Below are 20,667 nucleotides of genomic sequence, written 5' to 3'. Positions count from 1 at the left end.
TCTGTGGCCGCCTGGAACTGGCTAACTGAGCTCTGGCCACATGGGCACAGTCACCCCAATTCTGCTTCCCATTAGATCCCGGCACTGGTCCCCGAAGAGTGTTGCATGACATTATCACAGAAGCTGAAATACCACCCTGGAGACCAGGAGTTCTTTCCTTCCTAAGTGGTTCTGTCCCAAAAGCAAAACACAGAAACCTGTGGCATGCCAGCAGGGAGAGGGGGTGGGGATGCCATCAGGTCGGGGGGACGTGAGCCTGAAGCAGTAGCAGTGACGGCTTTGGACATGGCCGATGGAGGCCAGCCCACGTGGGGGGCAAGCCCCGCAGAGTCGACTGGATCCAGGTGAGGGGTTTCCTTGTGAAGGGGCTTCTGGAGCCTTCCACAGTAGGAAGAGCTCAGACCTGGTGGCCACACCCCACCCCTCACCAAACTGGCTTCTGGAGTTAAGGAAAACAGGGCAAGGTGGTTATAAACCAAGTCCCATCTTGTCTGTCTTCTTTCTTCCTGTATATAAATATGTGCATATACGTGAGTATGTGTACACACACCGCAGTTCCGTACATCGCAGTAGAGTAATACTATTGTGTTATTGCATAGAAGAGATAGCTTTCGGGCACTGGGCTAGGTAACAGTCTGGGAGCGCTGGCGGCTGCTGGGGGGCTGCTCGGTGGCGGGCGCTGCGCTGCTGCTGAGCTGTCGCTGCTGCTCCTGCTCCCTGGCATGCTCCTCGTACCACTCCTGGAGAAGAGAGCAGAGGGGGCGCTGAGGGCTGCACCCCACCCCGTGCCCCGCCCACCCCACAAGGTCACACAGCCCACAGCATCCAGGCTGGAGGGGGCAGGGCTGCCAGCCTCACCCAGCTGGTACTGAAACTCCCCTGTCACAGGCCCAGAAATGCTGGGAATTTTGAATATGGCCCCAGAGGCAAAAATGACAATGAAATCTTTCCCCAGTGTCTGGAGGCTTGCACACAGCAGCTCTCCAACAAGTCCAAGCAGGAACAACCCTCGCCCCTTGTTTGTGAGCATAACCCTTCACTAAAGGGTCCCCCTGAGGGACCCCTTTTGAGCTTGGCAGGAATTGTGTCCATTTCACACCTGAGATACTGAGGCTCAGAGCTGTATTGTGCTAATACTTCACCTAACTTTCACCCTCCAACAGGAATGTGAAGTCATTCTGAAAACATCCAACAGTGCACCACCCAAGGCCATGATTATAACCTCTGACATTTTCAGGGACTGAGGTATTCAGGTAATTAAGGAATTAAGAAGTATACCCCACATTTCCTTTTTTTTTGGAGACAGAGTCTCACTGTGTGGCATAGGCTGGAGGGCAGTGGCGAGGTACGGCTCACTGCAGCCTTCCACTCCTGGGCTCAAGTGATCCTCCCGCCTCATCCTCCCAAGTAGCTGGGAATACAGGCATGCACCACCATACCCTACCCGACTTTTAAAAAGACTGAACCATAGACTTTTAGAGTTTTGAGATGGCCTAGTTCTGACCCCCTTGTTTTACAGAGGGGAAAACTGAGGCCTGGAGCAGATGGACAGGCAGAAGGGCAGAGGCCGAGGGCAGCACACCTCCCTCCGACCACACCTGAGTGGGTGCTGCTGCACAGTTGTCCGCTTGCACAGACAGGCATGGAGTGACTTGCCCAAGGTCAAATGCTTCTATTATTTCCATGTCTCTGTGATACCAAGTTCAGTGAGCCACTACACATCAGCCCAGAGAACACTGCCTGAGTCTCTTGTGTTCCTGAAGAGAATGTGTAAGCTGCTTTGGGGATGGCACCTTCTGCTTTTCAGGTGTGGACCCTGGTTGTCACCGTTTTAGTGAAACAGAAGGGCTTCAAGCTGTTAAAATGCCAGAAAACAGAGCAAAGCCACCACAGCTGGTGTAGGAGAGGCTCCCCAGAGCCCTGGCAACCCTGAGGTGGTTGAGAAGACCCTGCAGGGCTCATGTGCTGGTGGCCCACGGTCTGGAAGGCACAGTGCCAAGTGCCAGCCCACATGGTGCTTTGTGAGATATTTTCCTTAGCTGCCAATATGTAGAGATTGGGAGATTGTGCAAAGAAAAGGAAAAAGAAAAACATCTGACTCTGCCTTTTTTTTTTTTTTGGAGACAGAGTCTTGCTCTGTCACCCAAGCTGGAGTGCAGTGGCATGATCTTGGCTCACTGCAACCTCCATCTCCTGGAGTCAAGCAATTCTGCCTCAGCCTCCTCAGTAGCTGGGATTACAGGTGCACAGAACCAGGCCTGGCTAAATTGTGTATTTTTAGTAGAGACAGGGTTTCACCATGTTGGCCAGACTGGTCTTGAGCTCCTGGCATCAAGTGATCTGCCTGCCTTGGCCTCCCAAAGTGCTGGGATTACAGGCGTGAGCCACCGTGCCTGGCCTGCCTTTTCTTAAATTAGCAGCCAAGGTGGCAGGATCGCTTGAGGCCAGGAGTTTGAGACCATAGCAAGACCTCACTGCTACAAAATAAGATAATTAGGGTGTCACGGTGCACACCTGTAGTTCCAGCTGCTTGGGTAGGCTGAGTGGGGAGGATCACTTGAACCCGGGGGTTGGAGGCTACAGTGAGCTATGATCGCGCCACTGGACTCCAACCTGGGTGACAGAGCAATACCATCTCTAAAAGAAAAAAAACAAACACCCAATTATGAAAAACTCCAAGCGGTCCCAGCCTGGCCAACATGGTGAAACCCCATCTCCACTAAAAATACAAAAAGTAGCCAGGTGTGGTGGTGTGTGCCTGTAATCTACTGGGGAGGCTGAGGCAGGAGAATCGCTTGAACCCAGGAGGCGGAGGTTGCAGTAAGCCTAGATCGCGCCACTGCACTCCAGCATGGGAGACGAGCGAGACTCCATCTCAAAACAAAACACCAAGCAGCCTGGCCACAGTAGACCTTCTTCCTATTGGGCAGCACTCGCTGGAGCTGGGAGGAGGCTGTGTCCCCTTTGGACAGGCACATCCTTGCCAGTTTACCACCGTCACTGCTCTTTCCTCTTTGCTCGCTGTTTCTTGCTACACATGTTTGAGTTTGCAGCTGACTCAGAATAAGAGATGGAGACGAGGTTCTGGAGAATTCATAAGGGGCAGGGACATATGGCGGCAGGCAAACGGGAGAGCTGCCTCTGCTGTGCACGTGTCAAGGGTTTAAGGCTAAGTGGGCCCCACTCAGGTCCCACACAACCCCCAGCAGTGGTCCCGATGGACGATCCGCATCTCTCTACCAGCCTTCTCCCTCTCCTCAGAGGGCTGGGGAGCAGCTCCCTGCCCCTCCCAGGCTGTAGCTCGGGGGAGGACTTGCAGCGTGGTCAGCCAGGCTCCTACCTGGATCTCTTCCTGGTACATCTTCAGGCTCAAGTCGCTCTTGGTCCTTGATCGCCGTCCCAGAAACACCATGGAACGTTGCTAAGGAAAAGCAGAGGCTGCAGGGCTGGGCTGCAGATGTTCAGGTCCCACCCCTGGTGCCACAGCTGGCCTCTCCCACTTCTCCGGCTTTTGCAACTGTGTCACTCAAAAATGTTACCAATATCTGAGGGAAGGGATCACGCCATGGTGAAACCTGCCTCCCTCCTTCGGACCAGGGCCTGGGCTCCTCACCTGGTATCTCTCCATCTGGGAGAGGGTCTCCAGCAGCCGGGTGACGTCCGAGGAGGCCCCCTGTGCCTCCCGGTAGAGCTCCAGGACAGCAACCAGCTCTTCTTTGGAGATTTCCTTCTCAAGGGTGATGCCACCATCAACTGCAGGGAGGGAGGGCAGGTGTGGGAAGGGCCTGGGGCTGGAGCTGCCAACCTGGCTGGGTCTCGTACCTCCCTGACCCCCCTCCACAAGGGGTCTTAAGGTTCCCTCTCTAAACCGACACTGCATTGGCATCCTGCTCTCCTCCTCGGCCCTCCCTTCCCTTCCCCTCCCTCTGCTGTGATATCAGGAGTGCAGGTCTAGCCAGCAGCTGTTACAGGGCCAGAGGGTTTCAGGAAGGGGCCTCTAAACACAGAAAATGGTCAGACGGTCTGATACGACAGAGATCTGAGGATAAGTAGTAACAGGTGTGGGCACGGGGTATTCTGTCTGTTTTGAGAGACAGGGTCTCACTCCGCTGCCCAGGCTGGAGTGCAGTGGTGTGATCATGGTCACTGCAGCCATGACCTGCTGGGCTCAAGCAATCAAGGGCGGACAGTTTTGAATTTGGGAAGAGTGAGGCAGTCACTAAAGCCAGCACCATCCAGTTGCAGCAGGAATACGATTCGCCTGTGCTATAAACAATGTTTACACCATTTAAATCAAGAACCGTAATGTGAACCTATTATTGAGAAATGTGGAGATGACTAACAGAAGAAATAGCTAAGAGGGAGAAGCCTCTGGAGGATGGGAGGGGGAAGGCAGGGCACGGGCTGCTGCTGCCACATAAGCCTTTCTCTACTTCTTGATTTTTCTCCAACTATGACATGCACTCTTTTTTTAAAGTTAGATCATGTCTTCTGACATTAAATATTTGAAAATCAATACAAATACAAGATCTAGAAAGACAAGCCAGATAGATAAGCTGGACAACCAGACAGCAGAAAAATGACAGCCTGATGGCTGGCTGGACGGCCACCCAGACAGACAGACAGAGCTGGGTGGGCGGCAGACATCAAATGCCCAAGGCATCATCCCTGCAGACCTTCCGAGTCCTGGTTCTTGCGGCTGTAGTTCATTCGGAAGACGAAGGCCTCGAGGATGAAGGCGACAATGATCGTCATCACCACCTGGCCAGGGACAGGAAGGGAGGGGCAAGACAGGGGAGGAGGGTGGGTGAGTGTCTGTGGCTGCGCAGCCCACGCCCAACAGAGCCTGGCCATATGGGACCCAGCCCCACTCCCTGACGCTGCAGCCTGAAGAGCAGGGGCAGCTGGTGACATGGAAGACGAAGGACAAAGAGCGTTCTGTGGTCCGGGACCTACCATGGTCACAATGTAAAAGGTCATGAAGTAGAGGCGGCTCCAGTGGGAGGTCTGAGAGGTGACGCCTTCCTGGAGACCAAGAGAAGCAGCCAGTGAGGGGGTGCCCATGCAGGGCAGGTCCCCGTCTACACAGGCTGCTCCATGGCCCTGGCTCTTCGTAGACCCCACCCTGATTTGTGGCTGGCTGTGAGAGACGGAGGGGTGGGAGCTTGCCCCCCTGGGCCCAACACTAATTCCTGACTGCTGAAGGAGCCCTGGCTGCTCCCTTGGACGGCTGGATCCAGAACCAGGGCAGCCTTTATCTCAGTAGGGCTGGGAGTCGGGAAAGTTTAAGGAATGGAATAAAGAGATCAGCAATGCTCGCCGCATTGTCACTAGAGGGAAAAGTCATCCCTACAGTGGGCAAGACAGGACAGAGACCCAGAGTTTAAGTGCCATCTCCTGGCTGCTGGGAACATGCAGGGAGATGGGAGTGACAGCCGAGTCCAGCCAACGCTGGGAAGGGTGGCTCCCCGGGCCCAGCCATCCTGTGGCTGAACACCAACACAGCATGACTCAAGACCCCCAGCCCTGCGGCTATGGGAAGAATGATACACCCTGGGTTGGGGGGGAGACCCAGGGTCGACCCCAGGACTGAGAGGAAGACACCCCCAGAGGTGCCCGAGCTCTTACCATGATGATGTACCAGTTGTTGACAACTGTGAGCTCAAACAGGGTCACTGCCAGGGGAAGGGAGAAAGAAGCATTCTGATGAGGCCCCACTTCAAAGTCAACTTCGAGTGGCCTCTTGCCAGCTATCCTGGGTGCCGTGTGCTGAGATGAGGGGGTCACCATATGACCGCTTGGGTTGTGAGCTCCAGGAAGGACCAGGCAAGGCACTCCTAGGGCGCTGGCTCCACAGGACATTGTGGCCCGGCCCCAAGAGGACACACCCTCTGCCTCGGCAGCCTGTGCCACACGAGACCATCTGGATCTTACTGGGTGCAGATCTGGGGTGTCATGGGGGCACACCCTTTTTCTGGAGAGGCGGTTTGGCTGTGTTCGCCTCTTCATGGGGGTGGGCAGAGGGCTGTGGGCAGCCTGAGCTGGGGGGCAGTGCAGCTGCAGCAGCATTGGTGTGGCTGGGTCCCATTCTGCAAGTGGCAGTGTGATGAGGGGACCCCACCCAGCTAAGGCTTGCAGCTCTTCTCCTCCCCAAATACTGAGAAAGTATCAGGAAAGAGTGGAATCAGGCAACCGAGTGAGCTCCGGGATCCGGCCTGGACTTCACTGCTAAGGCTGGGCAGACCATGTCCTCCACCTGGGCCGGGGAGGCTTCCAGAAAGTGTGGCCCTCGGTGCTGGAGGGAGAGGCCCAGACACTTTTGCTACAACACCTCTGGGACCCGTGGTGACAAGGGCGGGGTCCCCAGGGAATGTGCCCCCTGTGATTTTTCCCACTCACCAAAGCTGTTGAGGATGTTGTCAAAATTATTGAGATAATAGTAGCCTTCCTCCACCACGGTCCTGTTGCCCACAGTGTGGTTGCGCCAGCGGTAGGCGTCTGCCACTGTACTCGTGCTGGCCGGAGCACAAGGGAGAAAGGAGGGAGGGTCACAAGGCGATCGGTCACCTCCAGAGAGGACAGAACTCTGAAACAAACCAAAGTCTGGCCAAGAATCCTTCTGTTCTGCCCGCAGTCTCGTTTCCTGCCTAACCCTCTCCACCTCATGCCTGGGTCCCCGCTGGAGGAACGCCCTTGGCTACTCCTGCCTGCTGGGCTTGGTGGGAGCCCCTGGCCAGCCTGACCCACCTCTGTCACCTGGAAGTTCTCTGCCGCAGGCGGGGCCTTCTCTCTCACCACTGCCTGCAGGGGAGGGAGGAGAGGCAAGGGCCTCCTCTGCACCTGCCCCATCTAGGATCTGCTCTTGAGGCTGGACACTAGGCCACAGCCCCAGGGAAAGAATTCCCTACTTGGGCTTCCCTGATACTTGGCCTGAGCAAGTATTTGAAAAGGTTGGCCCTGTTTTGAGGAGCTCATATTTGCCACTTTTCTTCTAATCCTTTATGGCTGTTGTGTTAATATCCATGCTAATGTTTATAGAAGTCTAGTGTCTGGGCCACCAGGGAGCCTCCTTCCACATGCACGCATCAGATGCACGGGTGAGGTCTCGAGCTTGCACTAAGCTCCCTGGTGACTGCAATGTGCTCTAAAGTCTGGGACCCACTGCTATAGGCTTCTGGTTCCAGACCAAGCTTGACACTCAAACTGGGTCTCAAAGCTACCAGTGTCTTTGTAAAACTGTTTCCTCATCAGTGCTTGAGGCTGTAAAGACCAAATGCAAGAGGACTCTGAACTGAGGATGAATGAATGGCGGTGTGCAGTGATTTCATTGTGGCGGCTCAGGAGAAAGGGAGTGGTCATGGGAGATTTTACTCTCTGCTCCCCATCCCTGAGCACCATGACCTTCTTGCACGTGTCCGTCTGTCTTATCCTATGATGCTGTCCCTAGAAGACTGGTCTTGGCCCAGGTCCCCAGCCACTCCAGGAGAGAAGTGGGAGGAAGCCATGGCACTTGACCTCTGGACCCGGGCTACTTCAGGGGTGGTCTCCAGCCCTCGGCAGAGGGTGAGCTGATGGCTCCCGACCCTATCTGGGGGATTGGGAAACAGGGACCCTGAGTCCAGGACCCTCGTTTAGCTCACTGCACTCAACTAAGCCCTGAAAGCAAAGCAAGGTGGTTGCTCAGAGAGGAGCATCCCTGAGGACCCCAAGGCCACAAGGACACCAATCCTGGCCCTGGCCAGCCCTCTGCCCTGGAAACGCAGACTGCCTGGGGCTGGGTGGGGCCGGGCACCGCCTACTCACTTGCAGCAGTTGGGGAAGACGATCCCGCAGAAGAACTCCATGCCCACGATGGCGAAGGAGTAGTAAAAGATGAGCAGAGTGAGGCCCAGGCTGTGGGGCGACAGGGGCAGGGTGATGCGGGGCCGGCAGGAGGGGGAACGACTCCTCCACAGCCCCGGCCTCCTCGGACCCGTGGGGCTGACTGTGGGGCCACGCCCCAGGTCGGTTCACCAACTGGAAAGTGCCTGCGGGGAAGGGGCCTCGTGGGGCAGCTCTGGGGTGAAAAACGGCTCAAGTCAGGACGCTATGAACAAATGCCCCTTTCCCAGAGATTCACCCCTTACCTGTGAAGGTAGACTCACAGGTGACCCCTTACCTGTGAACGTAGACACAGGTGGTAAGCAAGTTGACAGCTCCCTGCCCTCCCTACTAAACATGTCAGACAGGTCAGTGGAGAAAAATGGTGCCCAGGAGACCTGTGGTGGTCAAGATTCCAGGCTCCTTGGAGCCCTGTCAGGCCCTCAATTGCAGTCCTTTGTGGAACTCCTTTCCCCCAACTGCCACTCGGCTCCCGCCCCCACAGGGCACCAACGCATGGCACCTGGACCTGCAGGCCGGGGTGGGGGCTGGCAGTACCTGGCCATCCGGGGCAGCAGCTCGAACATGGTGTCCAGCACGTTGCGGTAGCGCTCTTTCAACTTAAACAGCCTGAGTGAGGAGGACGCCCGTCACCTCCACACACAGGCGCATGCCTCAGCCCCCGCCCTCAGAACATGCCAGCCCCGCCTTCCACACGCCACATGCTGAAGACAGGCGAGGGCATCTCCTCCACCTGCGTCTGCTCCCTTGGGCGCCACCAACCCTGAGCTTGGCCCAGGTGACTCATGCATGAAGGAAGGGACCGTGGTGGCCCCAGGACACCGGCTGGGCGGGGCCCTTCCACGACAAGGAGCAGGGCCAGGCTGTGTCTCCTTGCAGTAGAGCTGCAGGCTCAGACAGGAGCAAGGCCTGGCTCCTGGGGAAGACGGGGGAGAAGCCCGTGTGCCCCGGGGAGTAGGGGCAACGGAGCTCACCAGTGAAGAAGGGTGGCAGGGAGTGGGAGGGAGGCGGACACTCAGGGACAGCCCCAGGCCACCCCCACACGCCAAAGCGGTAGGCTTTTCCTCCATAGACGCCACCACCCCTCCCGGCACCTGCCCTGCCCATCCCGCCTTGGGAGAGGATGGGGTGGACGTGGATGGGGTTGCAGCTGGAGGGTCAGGAGGCAAACCCAGGCTCTGAGGGCAGAGAACCTGGGGACCCCTCATTAGGAAGAGATACCATCAGTGGGGCAGGCTCGCCTGGGACTTCCTCCAGTGTCCCTGGGAAATCACTGGGACCCACACAGGACTTTTCTCCACTAGAGGCTGAGCCAGAAAAGCACCTTCCAAGCCTCAGACCTGTGGCTCTGTGATCTGCGACTGAGCACATGGGCTCCTGTGGCTGGTGCCATGCCACCTCGGGTGGGGTGCACATGAGTCATGGGCTGGGCTTCTCTGCCCAGAGGTGCCTGGTGCAGTGAGGGGATGGGCACAGGCAGCCTGCATACCCTCAGGGGTGGGGATGGTGACCCCATGGCACTTCTGCAGGGGGTGACATCTATGACTCTGGCTTGTGAACCTTCTGGCTCGTTCTGGGTCACTTCCTGGACCAATCCTGGGGCATTCCCGCCCTCCCTCTCTTTCTCCCTCTCCTTCTCCAGCTCTGCCCTGCCCCATCACCTCAACAGCTGGAGGGGGCGCAGGACCACGATGAAATAGAAGGGCTCCATGTTGAGGGCCAGCGCCAGCAGTCCCAGGAAGGCGAACACTGTCACGGAGAAGTCAAACCTGCAGGAGGGGAGAGGCCAAGGTCCACCCTGTGGCCCTGAGCCTCCCTGCGCCTGCTCCCCTCCCCGGCACCGTGCACAGCCACCCTCCCACGGAGCCCAGACACAGCAACACCAACAGGAACCAGCCGGCTGCGGGAAGAACTTCCTGCCACCCTGGGGCTTCAAGGTGGCCAGGCCCTGTCCCAGCATGCGTCTTGGGAGTCAGGCCTCAGTGCTCTGACCCCAGGGCCAGAAATGCCCGGGAACCCCCTCCAAAGGGCCCCGTGCTGGTCTAACGACGGGGAGGAAAGAAGCCCCGGAGTCCGCAGCCCTGGAGACAGGCCTCGTCTTCCGCTCAACAGACATCTGGCTACACACTGCGGACCAGCCTGACCCCAGGGAACTTTCTGAGGGAAGACAGCAGGCCCTTCCAGTGAGATTCACATTAGAACAGCTTGCCCTGCCCCAAGCCAGAGGACCCTCTCTCCTCTCCAGACACACAGGGCACACATGTGCTGTCAGCTCCTCCCAGCTCTGCTCTGTGTGTTAACCCCCTCACCCTCGCGGCCCACTCTGCGCGTCAACCCCCTCGCCCTCGCGGCCCACTCTGCGTGTCAACCCGCTCGCCCTCGCGGCCCACTCTGTGTGTCAACCCCCTCGCCCTCGCGGCCCACACTGCGTGTCAACCCCCTCGCCCTCGCGGCCCACACTGCGTGTCAACCCCCTTGCCCTCGCGGCCCAAGACCTCATGAGTGCAACCTGACTTCACAGGCCAGTTAACTTGAACAGGGCAGGGAAGTGACCTCCCACGCTCTGGGGAACAGGCAGAAGGGCCACGTGGGTCTCAATACTGCTGATCAAGGAAGGTGGGGGAGCATTCTTCTCTGTGGGCATTGTGGTTTTTATGGAAGAGAAAAAAGTTTAATGACTCAGGAAGAGCCAACCAGCCTGTGGCACCTCAAGAGGCCATTTCCAGAAGGACTGGCGTGGGTGGTCTGAGAGGCTTCAGACAAGGGCCTGACCCTGGGGAGTTCCTGGGCTGGGGGCAGGGCTGCTTGAGGGAGACACAGGCCTCGGCCCGTCCTCAGACCTTCCCTCTGCAATTCCAGAAATGGCCCGGGATTGGGGTGTGCAGAGAAGGGTCTGGGGCCACCATCAGAGTTTCAGCTTTGCGTCAGAAACATGCTGTCCACTCACAAGTTCCATCCGGAGGACAAGTACTCCACAGGGCCCAGGCCGGCGACCTTCAGGAACAGCTCCACCCCATAGACTGCGGACAGAAGGAGTCCATTGGCAGCAGCCCCGCCACATCCTCCCCCTGCTCGGTCTCCTCTTTGAGGCTCCTCCACAGTCTGCAGCCTTCCTGCTGGCCATGTGCCCTCCAGGCTGAGCCCAGGCCTCACTCATGTCCCACCGTGAGAGCAGGTGCTCCATGAGAGGGCCCAGATGGTGGGCAACTGAGTAATCTGCTTAAAAGAAACTGGCCAGGCATAGTAGTTCATGCCTATCATCCCAGCACTTTGGGAGGCCAAGAGAGGAGGATCACTTGAGCCCAGGAGTTGGAGACCAGCCTGAGCAACATAGTGAGACCCCGTCTTTACAAAAAATACAAAAATTAGCCAGGCATGGTGGCGCTGTGTGCCTATAATCCCAGCTACTTGGGAGGCTGAGGCTACTTGGGATCCCTTGAGCCCGGGAGGTTGAGGTTGCAGTGAGCTATGATCACACCACTGCACTCCAGTTTGGGCAACAGAGAAAGATCCTGCCAAAAAAAAAAAAGAGAGAGAGAAATCCTCCCTTCCCGTCTCTGGGCAGGGCCCTGCTAACCATTTGTCCATCCAACAGGTGTGTCCTGACCACCCCTTCCATCTTGGGCCTTGCACTGGGTACCAGGTGTGCAACAGTGGCCAGTGCAGGGCACCCCTTGGGGCAGAGAGCTTATCAGCTCGGTGGGAGAAAAGACGCCAACAGGGAATGACAGCACAGTGTGCTCAGACTTGATAGAAGGAGCAGGAAAGTCAGGAAGAGGCTGGGGGAGACGCCACCAGGCAGAGGAAACCCCTGTGCACAGCCCAGAGGCAGGCGAGAGCAGCAGGCAGCAGAGGCCACTGAGGAGGGCAACAGCGTGCAGCGGGGGACACGGCGCTGGCAAGCGAGTGGAGGGCCACACACGCCTAGGATTCTGGGCTCCATCCAGAGGGCAGTGGACAACCACGAAAGAGTTTTAAACAGGGACAACACGGAATCCGACTAAATACTCCGTCTCTTTATAGCTTCCTGTTTTAGAGAAGAACCATGAGGTTCTATACTGAATAAAAGTTCTCCCAGACAATTTTAAAACAAGCAGTCCAGCAAAGCCATGTCAGAAACTTACTAGTTAGAAAGACGAGGTAACTCCAGGGCACGTGCTTGGAGAAGAAGTTCCCACCTGTAAGGCAGAGAAGTAGCAGCTCACAGGCAAGCTGGGTGTGCCGGCCAGGACATGGCCAGTCCCCAAGCAGGGCTCACCTTTCAGCATAAACGTCTCCACGAGGATCCAGACCCCGTTGACTGCCACCACCAAGTCTGAAATACACAGGCCCGTAAAAGACAGAGAAATAACAGGGGGGGCTTAGAAATCTGCAGGTCACAGTTGCCGTCCCTGGTTAACTTCCTGGAGCTCTATGGGATGGGGAGAACAGGGCTGCTCCACACACCCATTTGATTGGGAACGTCTTTCTGCTCAGTGCTCTTACCAAGGGAGCTAAATCAACCAGTGTTTTCACCTAGAAACAGCTACAAATTTCTAAAAACACTCCCTCTGTCACTGTGTGAACACCAGTTATGATGTAGAGATTATTCCAAATTGGTGTAAAAGATGGACAATATACAAGGCATTCAAGGATTGAAAACATGTGTTTTCCCCTAGAGACTTCTAATTTTAAAAAATTGCATGAACTCTTTAGAAAAACTGCATATGCATTAAGCCATTCGCCTAGCGATCCCACTTTCCAGAAACCATCCCAATGATGCACTGGCAAAAATGTAAGATGTATCTGAAAGCTATTCACTGCAGCACTATTTGTGATAGCAAAACACTGGCAACAATCTCAATGATCATCAGTAGGGGAGTGGTTGAGCAGACTATGATACGTTCATAAAGTGGCATACTTTAACCATAAAAACAAACACAGGCTGGGTACAGTGGCTCACACCTGTAATCCCAGCATTTTGGAAGCCTGAGGCAGGCAGATTGCGTTGAGCCCAGCGGCTCGAAACCAGCCTGGGCAACACAGGGAGACCACATCCCTACAAAAAATAAAAACAACTAGCCAGGTGTGGTAGTTGTGGGCCCAGCTACTCAGGAGGCTGAGGTGGGAGGACCGTTTGAACACGGGAGGTCAAGGTTGCAGTGAGCTATGCTTGTGCCACTGCACTCCAGCTTGGGTGACAGAGCAAGACCCTCTCTCTAAGAGAGAAGAAAGAAAAGAGACGAGGTACATTTCTACATACTAATTTTTTTTTTTTTTTTTTTTTTTTACAGGGTTTTACTGTCACCCAGGCTGAAGTGCAGTGGGGCGTGATCTTGGCTCACTGCAACCTCCACCTCCTGGGCTCAAGCGATCCTCCCACCTTAGCTTCCTGAGGAGCTAGGAACACAGGCGCACACTACCACACCAGCTAATTATTGTATTTTCTGTTGAGCTGAGGTTTTGCCACATTGCCCAGGCTGGTTTCAAACCCCTGGGCTCAAGCCATCCACCCGCCTCTGCCTTCCTAAGTGCTGGAATTACAGGTGTGAGCCACCATACCCAGCCTCATTTCTACATATTACCATGAATTGGTCTCCAGGGCACATTGTTAACTGCAAAAAGCCAGGTGGCAGAAAAAAGTGCATAAAATATGCTATTGGTTAAGACAGAGACATTGATATGCATCCAACTTACAGGTTTTAAACAATGGAAGAAGCCATAAATAAAAGTTGCCCACTGTGGGAAGTGACAGGGATAGAAATGAAATTTCCTTCAATATATATATTTTTTGTAGATCTGACTTGGAACCATGTATTTTACATAATTTTTTTTGCTTTTTTTTGAGATGGAGTCTTGCTGTGTCACTCAGGTTGGAGTGCAGTGGCGCCATCACAACTCACTGCAACCTCTGCCTCTCAGGATCAAGCGATCCTCCCGCCTCAGCCTCCCAAGTAACTGGGACTACAGGCATGCATGGCTACTTTTTTCTATTTTTGGTAGAGATGGGGTTTCACCACATTGCTCAGGCTGGTCTCGAACTCCTGACCTCAAGTGATCTGCCTGCCTTGGCCTCCCAAAGTGTTGGGATTACAGGCATGAGCCACCATGCCCAGTCCTAATTTACGTAATTATGAAACAAAATTTGTTTTTTTTTTTTTTTTGAGATGGGGGATCTCACTCTGTTGCCCAGGCTGGAGTGCAGTGGTGCCATCACGGCGCACCGCAGCCTCAACCTCCCCAGGCTTGGGTGATCCTCCCACCTCAGCCTCCCAAGTAGCTGGGACTACAGGTGTGAGTTACCACACTCAGTTAACTTTTGTATTTTTTTGTAGAGATGGGTGTCTCACCACGTTGCCCAGGCTGGTTTCGAACTCTTGGGCTCAAGCAATCCAACCACCTCGGCCTCCCGAAGTGCTGGGATTTTAGGTCTGAGCCACCATGCCTGGCCATAAAATAAAATAAAATGTCAAAAGCAATCCCAAAAAATAAAAAATAACATGGCATAAAAAAATCCAAATGTATATCCCATTGGTGACATGTCCACATGGAAAGGAACTATTCCAGGTGACCTTAAAACACAAGGCCAGGCACAGTGGCTCACACCCGTAATCCCAGCACTATGGGAGGCCAAGGCAGGAGAATGGCTTGAGGCCAGGAGTTTGAGACCAGCCTGAGCAACATGAGAACACTCCAACTCTACAAAAAATAAAAACATTAGCCGGGTGTGGCGGTGCGCACCTGTGGTCCCAGCTACTCAGAAGACTGAGGTGGGAGGATGCATTGAGCCTGGGAAGTCAAGGCTGCAGTGAACTATGACTGTGCCATTGTTGGGGCACCAGACTAAGTCCTTGTCTCAAACAAACAAACAAAAAACCCCACAGTAATCTGAATGTACATCCCCAGACTGATGTTTCTAGGAATTATATCATTGGGATTGCGTTGCAGTTGTTATCCTGGGACTGTGAGATAAAGCAAATGAATAACTGTGCCAGTGTAGTTAGGAACCTGGATATTTTTCTTCTTTGTTGGTGTCTGATTGTCTTCAAAGACAATCTGGATTTTAAGATTGAGAATCTAGGCCAGGCACGTGGCTCACGCCTGTAATCCCAGCACTTTGGGAGACTGAGGTAAGTGGATCACCTGAGGTCAGGAGTTCGAGACCAGCCTGGCCAACATGGTGAAACTCCATCTCTACTAAAAATACAAAAATAGCCAGGCGTGGTGGCGCACACCTGTAATTCCAGCTACTCGAGAGGCTGAGGCAGGAGAATCACTTAGAACCCGGGAGGTGGAGGTTGCAGTGAGCTGAGATCACGCTAGCCTGAGAGACTGAATGAGACTCTCACAAAAAAAAAAAAAAAAAAAAAAAAAGGATTGAGAATCTAGATGTGTAAGATTCATGAAATCAGTCTTACACATCTAGATTCTTAATCTTAAAATCCCTGTAGGCCTGAATGTGAAGTATCAGCATGAACTCACAACAGTTTATCTTTAAAGAAACAAAACCCTAGTTCTGTCCATGGGAAGGCCTAGAAACAGTGACCAACCCAAGCAACGAGCACTCAACGCCTCGAAGTGTGTCTCTAACACCATCTCCTACTAAAAGGAACCAGAGCTCCTTGGAAAGACCAAATTGGATCAAGCCTCTAGGTTAGTACTATCCAAGGGAATTTTCGTGACAATGAAAATTTTCTTATCTGCACCATCCAGTTGGTAGTCATTAGCCATTTGTGGCTATTAAGCACTTGAAATGTGACTGCTAAGCTGATTTTTTCATTTTAATTAGCTTAAATGTAAATGGCCGCATGTGGCCAATGGCTTCCACACCGCACAGCATAGCTCTAGATAGAACTACTAAATTCCAGGAAAGGGCAACAGAGGAACACACAAAACCCAAATCCTGCTTCCTCACCTAAATACTGCATGAGGGGAGGAAGAGGAGCCTAGAGATTAAAACAAACTCAAGAGACATATCGACCAATCAACTCTGTAGTTCTGGAATTTGCTTCCAAAAAATCTAGGGCTAGAGGGGATGATGAGCCACAGTGAGGATACAGATGGGTGACGGGCACGGGGATGCGTGTGGTAATGTTTTCTCCAATTTTATACATGCTGAGAATTCCCCACAGTAAAAAGTCAAACACAGGATTCTAGGACCAATCTCTTGCCTCTCCTGCTTCTAGAACAGCAAAGGACTCAGGGGGAAAGTGGCCTAGAGTGGAGATATTTCATACTTACACATGAAATACTGGAAGGCCTTGGACTTCACAAGGATATTAATGCCTATTTGAAGAAAAGACTTGTTAAAATGTAAATTTATGCACTTGTTTCCCCTACCGTATCCTTCATTTTTTATTTTTTATTTTATTTTATTTTTTTGAGACGGAGTCTTGCTCTGTCGCCCAGGCTGGAGTGTAGTGGTGCGATCTCGGCTCACCGCAAGCTCCGCCTCCCGGGTTCACGCCATTCTCCTGCCTCAGCCTCCCGAGTAGCTCGGACTACAGGTGCCCGCCACCACGCCCAGCTAATATTTTGCATTTTTAGTAGAGACGGGGTTTCACCGTGTTAGCCAGGATGGTCTTGATCTCCTGACCTCGTGATCCGCTCGCCTCAACCTCCCAAAGTGCTGGGATTACAGGCGTGAGCCACCGTGCCGGGCCCCGTATCCTTTATTATTATTATCTCCTTCTGGGCAGGTGCGACCACCTACCACATTCTTTGTGCATGCAGGTAAGCATGGTCTTTAGCCCAGAGGTTAAGAAAGGAGGGTCCTGGCCGGGCGCGGTGGCTCAAGCCTGTAATCCCAGCACTTTGGGAGGCCGAGACGGGCGGATCACGAGGTCAGCAGATCCAGACCATCCTGGCTAACCTAGTGAAACCCCGTCTCTACTAAAAAATACAAAAAACTAGCCGGGCGAGGTGGCGGGCGCCTGTAGTCCCAGCTACTCGGGAGGCTGAGGCAGGAGAATGGCGTAAACCCGGGAGGCGGAGCTTGCAGTGAGCGGAGATTGCGCCACTGCACTCCAGCCTGGGCGACAGAGCGAGACTCCGTCTCAAAAAAAAAAAAAAAAAAAGAAAGGAGGGTCCTCCTCAAAGAGTGGTACCCACACTTCTGTTCAGACCCCCAGACAAGACTGCACTGACTGCAGCTGCTCTGGGGAGAGGCTGAGCAACCTGGAATCGAGATAGAGCAAGACAAAGCTCTGCTGACCACTGCTGAAACTGGCATGAAATTAACGGGCAATTGTCAGGTTAATAATATGAGCACCCAATTTCAAATTTTCAAACTTTACACTACACAAGCATTATTCAAGGGGTCATGCAAAGTAAGTATACATCCTGTCATAAGAGGAAGGTAAAAATATATTACTGGGGCTGGGCATGGTGGCTCACTCCTGTAATCCCAGCACTTTGGAAGGCCAAGACAGGCAGATCACGAGGTCAGGAGTTCGAGACCAGCCTGGCCAGCATGGTGAAACCCTGTCTCTACTAAAAACACACACACACAGAATTAGCCAGGCACAGTGGCAAGTGCCTGTAGTCCCAGCTATTCAGGAGGCTGAGGCAGGAGAATCACTTGAACCTGGGAGGCGGAGGTTGCAGTGAGCTGAAATCGCACCACTGCACTCCAGCCTGGGCGACAGAGCGAGACTCCATCTCAAAAACAAACAAACAAACAAACAACAAAAAAATATATATATATATATAAAATTGGATGAAAAGGTAGATAACAGAATAGAATATATAATGTCACCCTATTGTTTTAAAAATGCATAGAAAAACGGCACGGAGGGAAACACATCAGAGAATTAACAGTGGTTATCTGGGTGGTAAATTTCCATTTACTTCTAATTATCTCACTTTCAAGTTTCTTCAATGAATATCTTTGCTTTTGTACGAAAAAAGAAAAATTCCCCAAATGTCTTGGTTGGGTTAAGTTACCCATTTTGGTTGGGTTAAGTTACCCATTTCTCTCCTAATCTGCTTCCTACCACGCTTACCTCCCTGCTGGGGTAATCACGCTGTCTCTTCACACACACATTCAGACAAACACACACACACACCTGTCTGAACCTCTCCTCAGATGCTCCTCGGTGGTCTCTGAAAACTTCCGTCAGCCCCCAGCTGCCAACACCTGCCATATTCAAGCCCACTTACCTTTGAAGATGAGGAGCGCCGTCCTGGGAAGCTCATCAAACCAGTGCTCTCTGTTTTTCTTGGCCTGGTAGACAACAGGACCAAGAGGGAGGGTGTCAGGGCCAGGGACCAGAGCCGTACCCTGGAGCCAGGATGCTGGCTTCCTTTCCTGTTCACCCTGCTAAACTGGGGAACAATGTTAACCTTCAGGGATCTATATGACAACACAGCCAGCCAGTGTGTACCAAGCATTTACAATGTGCCATGCAGGGGCATTATTTTAGTATAGTCCTGAAATTAGCTTTGTCAGTAGGGATTATCATTATGCCACTTCCCAGGCAAAACAAGGCTCAGAAAGGCTCAGCAACCTGCCTGATGTCACACAGTGACTAATGGGGTCTAAGTGAGATTGGGTGCTGTTAACCATGACACTATGTCACAAATGTGAGGGCAGATTTGGGGGCTGGGGGCCACCTGTGATCCCTGAAGTGTACCATGCCAAGCTGGGGGCTGAGCTGCTGTAGCAGGGAGAGAGCTGGATCTTGGGGTGTCCCTGCTTCTCACTGCCCCACTTGGGGACCTGTCTGTCTACTGCTTCTATGGTCTCAGAGGAGAACTCACCTTCCACTTCAAAGCCGCAACTTCGTAGATATCGTAAAAGTCCTTTAGGCTGCCAAAAGCAAAATAAAAAGGGACAAAATATCAGAACATAGTTCCACTGAGCTTTGCTTCTCTTACTTGCCTGCCTATGGACACCTTTACAGGGTGAGGGTAGGAGGAAGGGAGGGGACACCGTGTGAGTCCCAGAACAGCAGTGCTGGGGGATCCTTTACCTGCGATTGTTTGGATCTCCTCTGACCCTGAGGTACTACGAATACGTAATCCACTTAGTCTCCACCGACTGCATTAACTACGGACAGTGTCAGTGCCCTGGAGAGGCAGCTGCTGGAGTACTAGGATTCTTACGAGGACAGAAACTTCGCCTGTTAGCAGGGGCCTTAATGTAACACCTGGGACTGCAAGCTCAGCTCAAACAGGGCTTGTTCTCAGCTCCACAGCAGGCTGCTGTGGACAGGGCTTGGTCATCAACAGCCTGGAAGACCAATCCTGCCCCTGGAGATCTAGGGTCAGTTCTCTGCGGCCGAGCCAGGTATGTGCAGGGGATGGGGGAAGTATATTCACCCCTCTCTGTCCACCTGGCTCACATGGGACTATCCCACCCCACTGGGGGTTCGAGGGCCAGCAGCTGGACCAGTCCACTCCATGAGCTCCTTTTTTCTCAAGTCAGTTTGAACTGGATTTGTGTTGGACTTTTGTCACTTGCAAAAGGAATCCTGGTGAATCCAGTCTATAAGTCTACATGGATAAACATCTCTGTGGAGGAAACTGAAGTCTCTGACAAGCCTATAGGCCTGCCCACCTCCACGGCCTTCACATGCCCTGGTTCACTCTAGACATGAATGCCTTGTCTGGCCACGCTGCCCCTACCAGGCACCTGCTCTTACCTGAGCAGAGGTGTGTTGTTCTGATTCAGGGCCTTGAAGGTAAGATAGCGCTCCCTGGCACTCATCCGGGGCTTGTAGAAGCGCATGAGGCCTTCAAACTGCCTGTAGGAGATGCCGGCGGGCCTCTGGGGGAGAGGAAGGAGCAGTGTGGAACCCAGACTACTCCCTTTCCCTTGGGGCACCCACTCCAGATCCACTCCAGCTCTGTTCATTCTTCCAAGGGCAGGGCTCCTGGTTTCTAAAGTTGCTGGCCTGGCCATGCTTAGGGGCTGCTCTGGGCAAGGGAGGGAGGACAGGGACCAAGCCCCTCCCTGGCCCATGGCTCCTACCCTCTGGCTGACGAGCAGGCGGTAGGCATGCTGGATGGCGGTTCGCTTGTGCAGTAGCAACGACTTGAACTTGCGTTTCTCAATGTCATTGAAGGTGTCGAACACCACAGCCAGAAGCTGTGGGAGAGAAGCACAGGGCCCTGGTTCAGGGCCGTGAGTGGCTGGGGCAGGGGGTGCAGGGGGGCATGGGTTCATCATCTAGGCAGGACTCTCATCCAGCCAACCCAGAGAGGCCCTGGGGAGACCCTTTTGCCTGCACCTCATGGGGTAGGAAGTCGGTCTCCCAAGTCTCAACAGAGGAAAGCCCTTTGTTCCTCTTGTAAATTTCCCTCTTCAGATACATGAAGGCATTGTTACTCAATCTTTCCCAGGTTCCCCTCCACTTTCCCACACTCCCTTCCCCAGTTCCAGCTTGTCCCAGGCTGGGCAGGGGCAAGCCAGGGGAGGATAGAGTAGCAAGAGGGGCGCATCTGGGTTCTGAGCCCAGTCTGACTCTGGCCAGTGGCAGGAGGAGGCTGCCTGCCCACTGCCCTCCTGACCTCCGAGCCAGAAGTACCCTTCCTCCCCCTGCCCTCTTTGTACTTCTCCTTCACTGCTTCATGTGTGGCCCAGGAAAAGGGGGAGTGAGAGGCTCTGCAAGCAAGGAAATAACGTTCTAGAGTTGGCTAATACCAAAGTTAGCTTATCAGAGGGGGATGGAAGGTGGGGGAAGAACTTGAAAGAATCCTTTTTAGAAACACTTTCTCTGTCTTTAAAAATGTTTTAAGGGAAACTCTCTGGTCCTTTCCCTCAAACTGGTTCCCCATTTTTTCCCTGTGGATCAAAGGTCAGCA

The 20,667-nt window shown here is 53.6% G+C and overlaps 1 protein-coding gene across 6 annotated transcripts in view; it reads right to left on the bottom strand.

The window, feature by feature from the left end:
• Positions 1-570: 570 nt before the first annotated feature.
• Positions 571-20,667, bottom strand: part of TPCN1 (two pore segment channel 1) — a 73,280-nt gene continuing 53,183 nt past the window's right edge. For all 6 annotated transcript variants that reach the window (XM_050749692.1, XM_050749688.1, XM_050749693.1 and 3 more), the window contains 18 exons: positions 19,835-19,951; positions 19,506-19,630; positions 18,622-18,670; positions 18,022-18,085; positions 16,102-16,146; positions 12,140-12,196; positions 12,006-12,059; positions 10,829-10,901; positions 9,543-9,650; positions 8,419-8,490; positions 7,804-7,893; positions 6,400-6,515; positions 5,629-5,675; positions 4,957-5,025; positions 4,677-4,761; positions 3,614-3,753; positions 3,341-3,421; positions 571-740 (listed from right to left, as the gene is read on the bottom strand). In XM_050749692.1, coding sequence (XP_050605649.1) covers positions 624-740; positions 3,341-3,421; positions 3,614-3,753; positions 4,677-4,761; positions 4,957-5,025; positions 5,629-5,675; positions 6,400-6,515; positions 7,804-7,893; positions 8,419-8,490; positions 9,543-9,650; positions 10,829-10,901; positions 12,006-12,059; positions 12,140-12,196; positions 16,102-16,146; positions 18,022-18,085; positions 18,622-18,670; positions 19,506-19,630; positions 19,835-19,951 — 1,509 coding nt within the window. In that variant the 3' untranslated portion in view covers positions 571-623. The remainder of the gene's footprint in view (positions 741-3,340; positions 3,422-3,613; positions 3,754-4,676; positions 4,762-4,956; positions 5,026-5,628; positions 5,676-6,399; positions 6,516-7,803; positions 7,894-8,418; positions 8,491-9,542; positions 9,651-10,828; positions 10,902-12,005; positions 12,060-12,139; positions 12,197-16,101; positions 16,147-18,021; positions 18,086-18,621; positions 18,671-19,505; positions 19,631-19,834; positions 19,952-20,667) is intronic.

This window comes from Macaca thibetana, chromosome 11 (genome assembly GCF_024542745.1).
Source record: "Macaca thibetana thibetana isolate TM-01 chromosome 11, ASM2454274v1, whole genome shotgun sequence".
In the NCBI taxonomy this organism is placed as follows: domain Eukaryota; kingdom Metazoa; phylum Chordata; class Mammalia; order Primates; family Cercopithecidae; genus Macaca; species Macaca thibetana.
The sequence above is the reverse complement of the archived record's forward strand: the minus strand, read 5'-3'. Positions and strand labels throughout refer to the sequence as shown.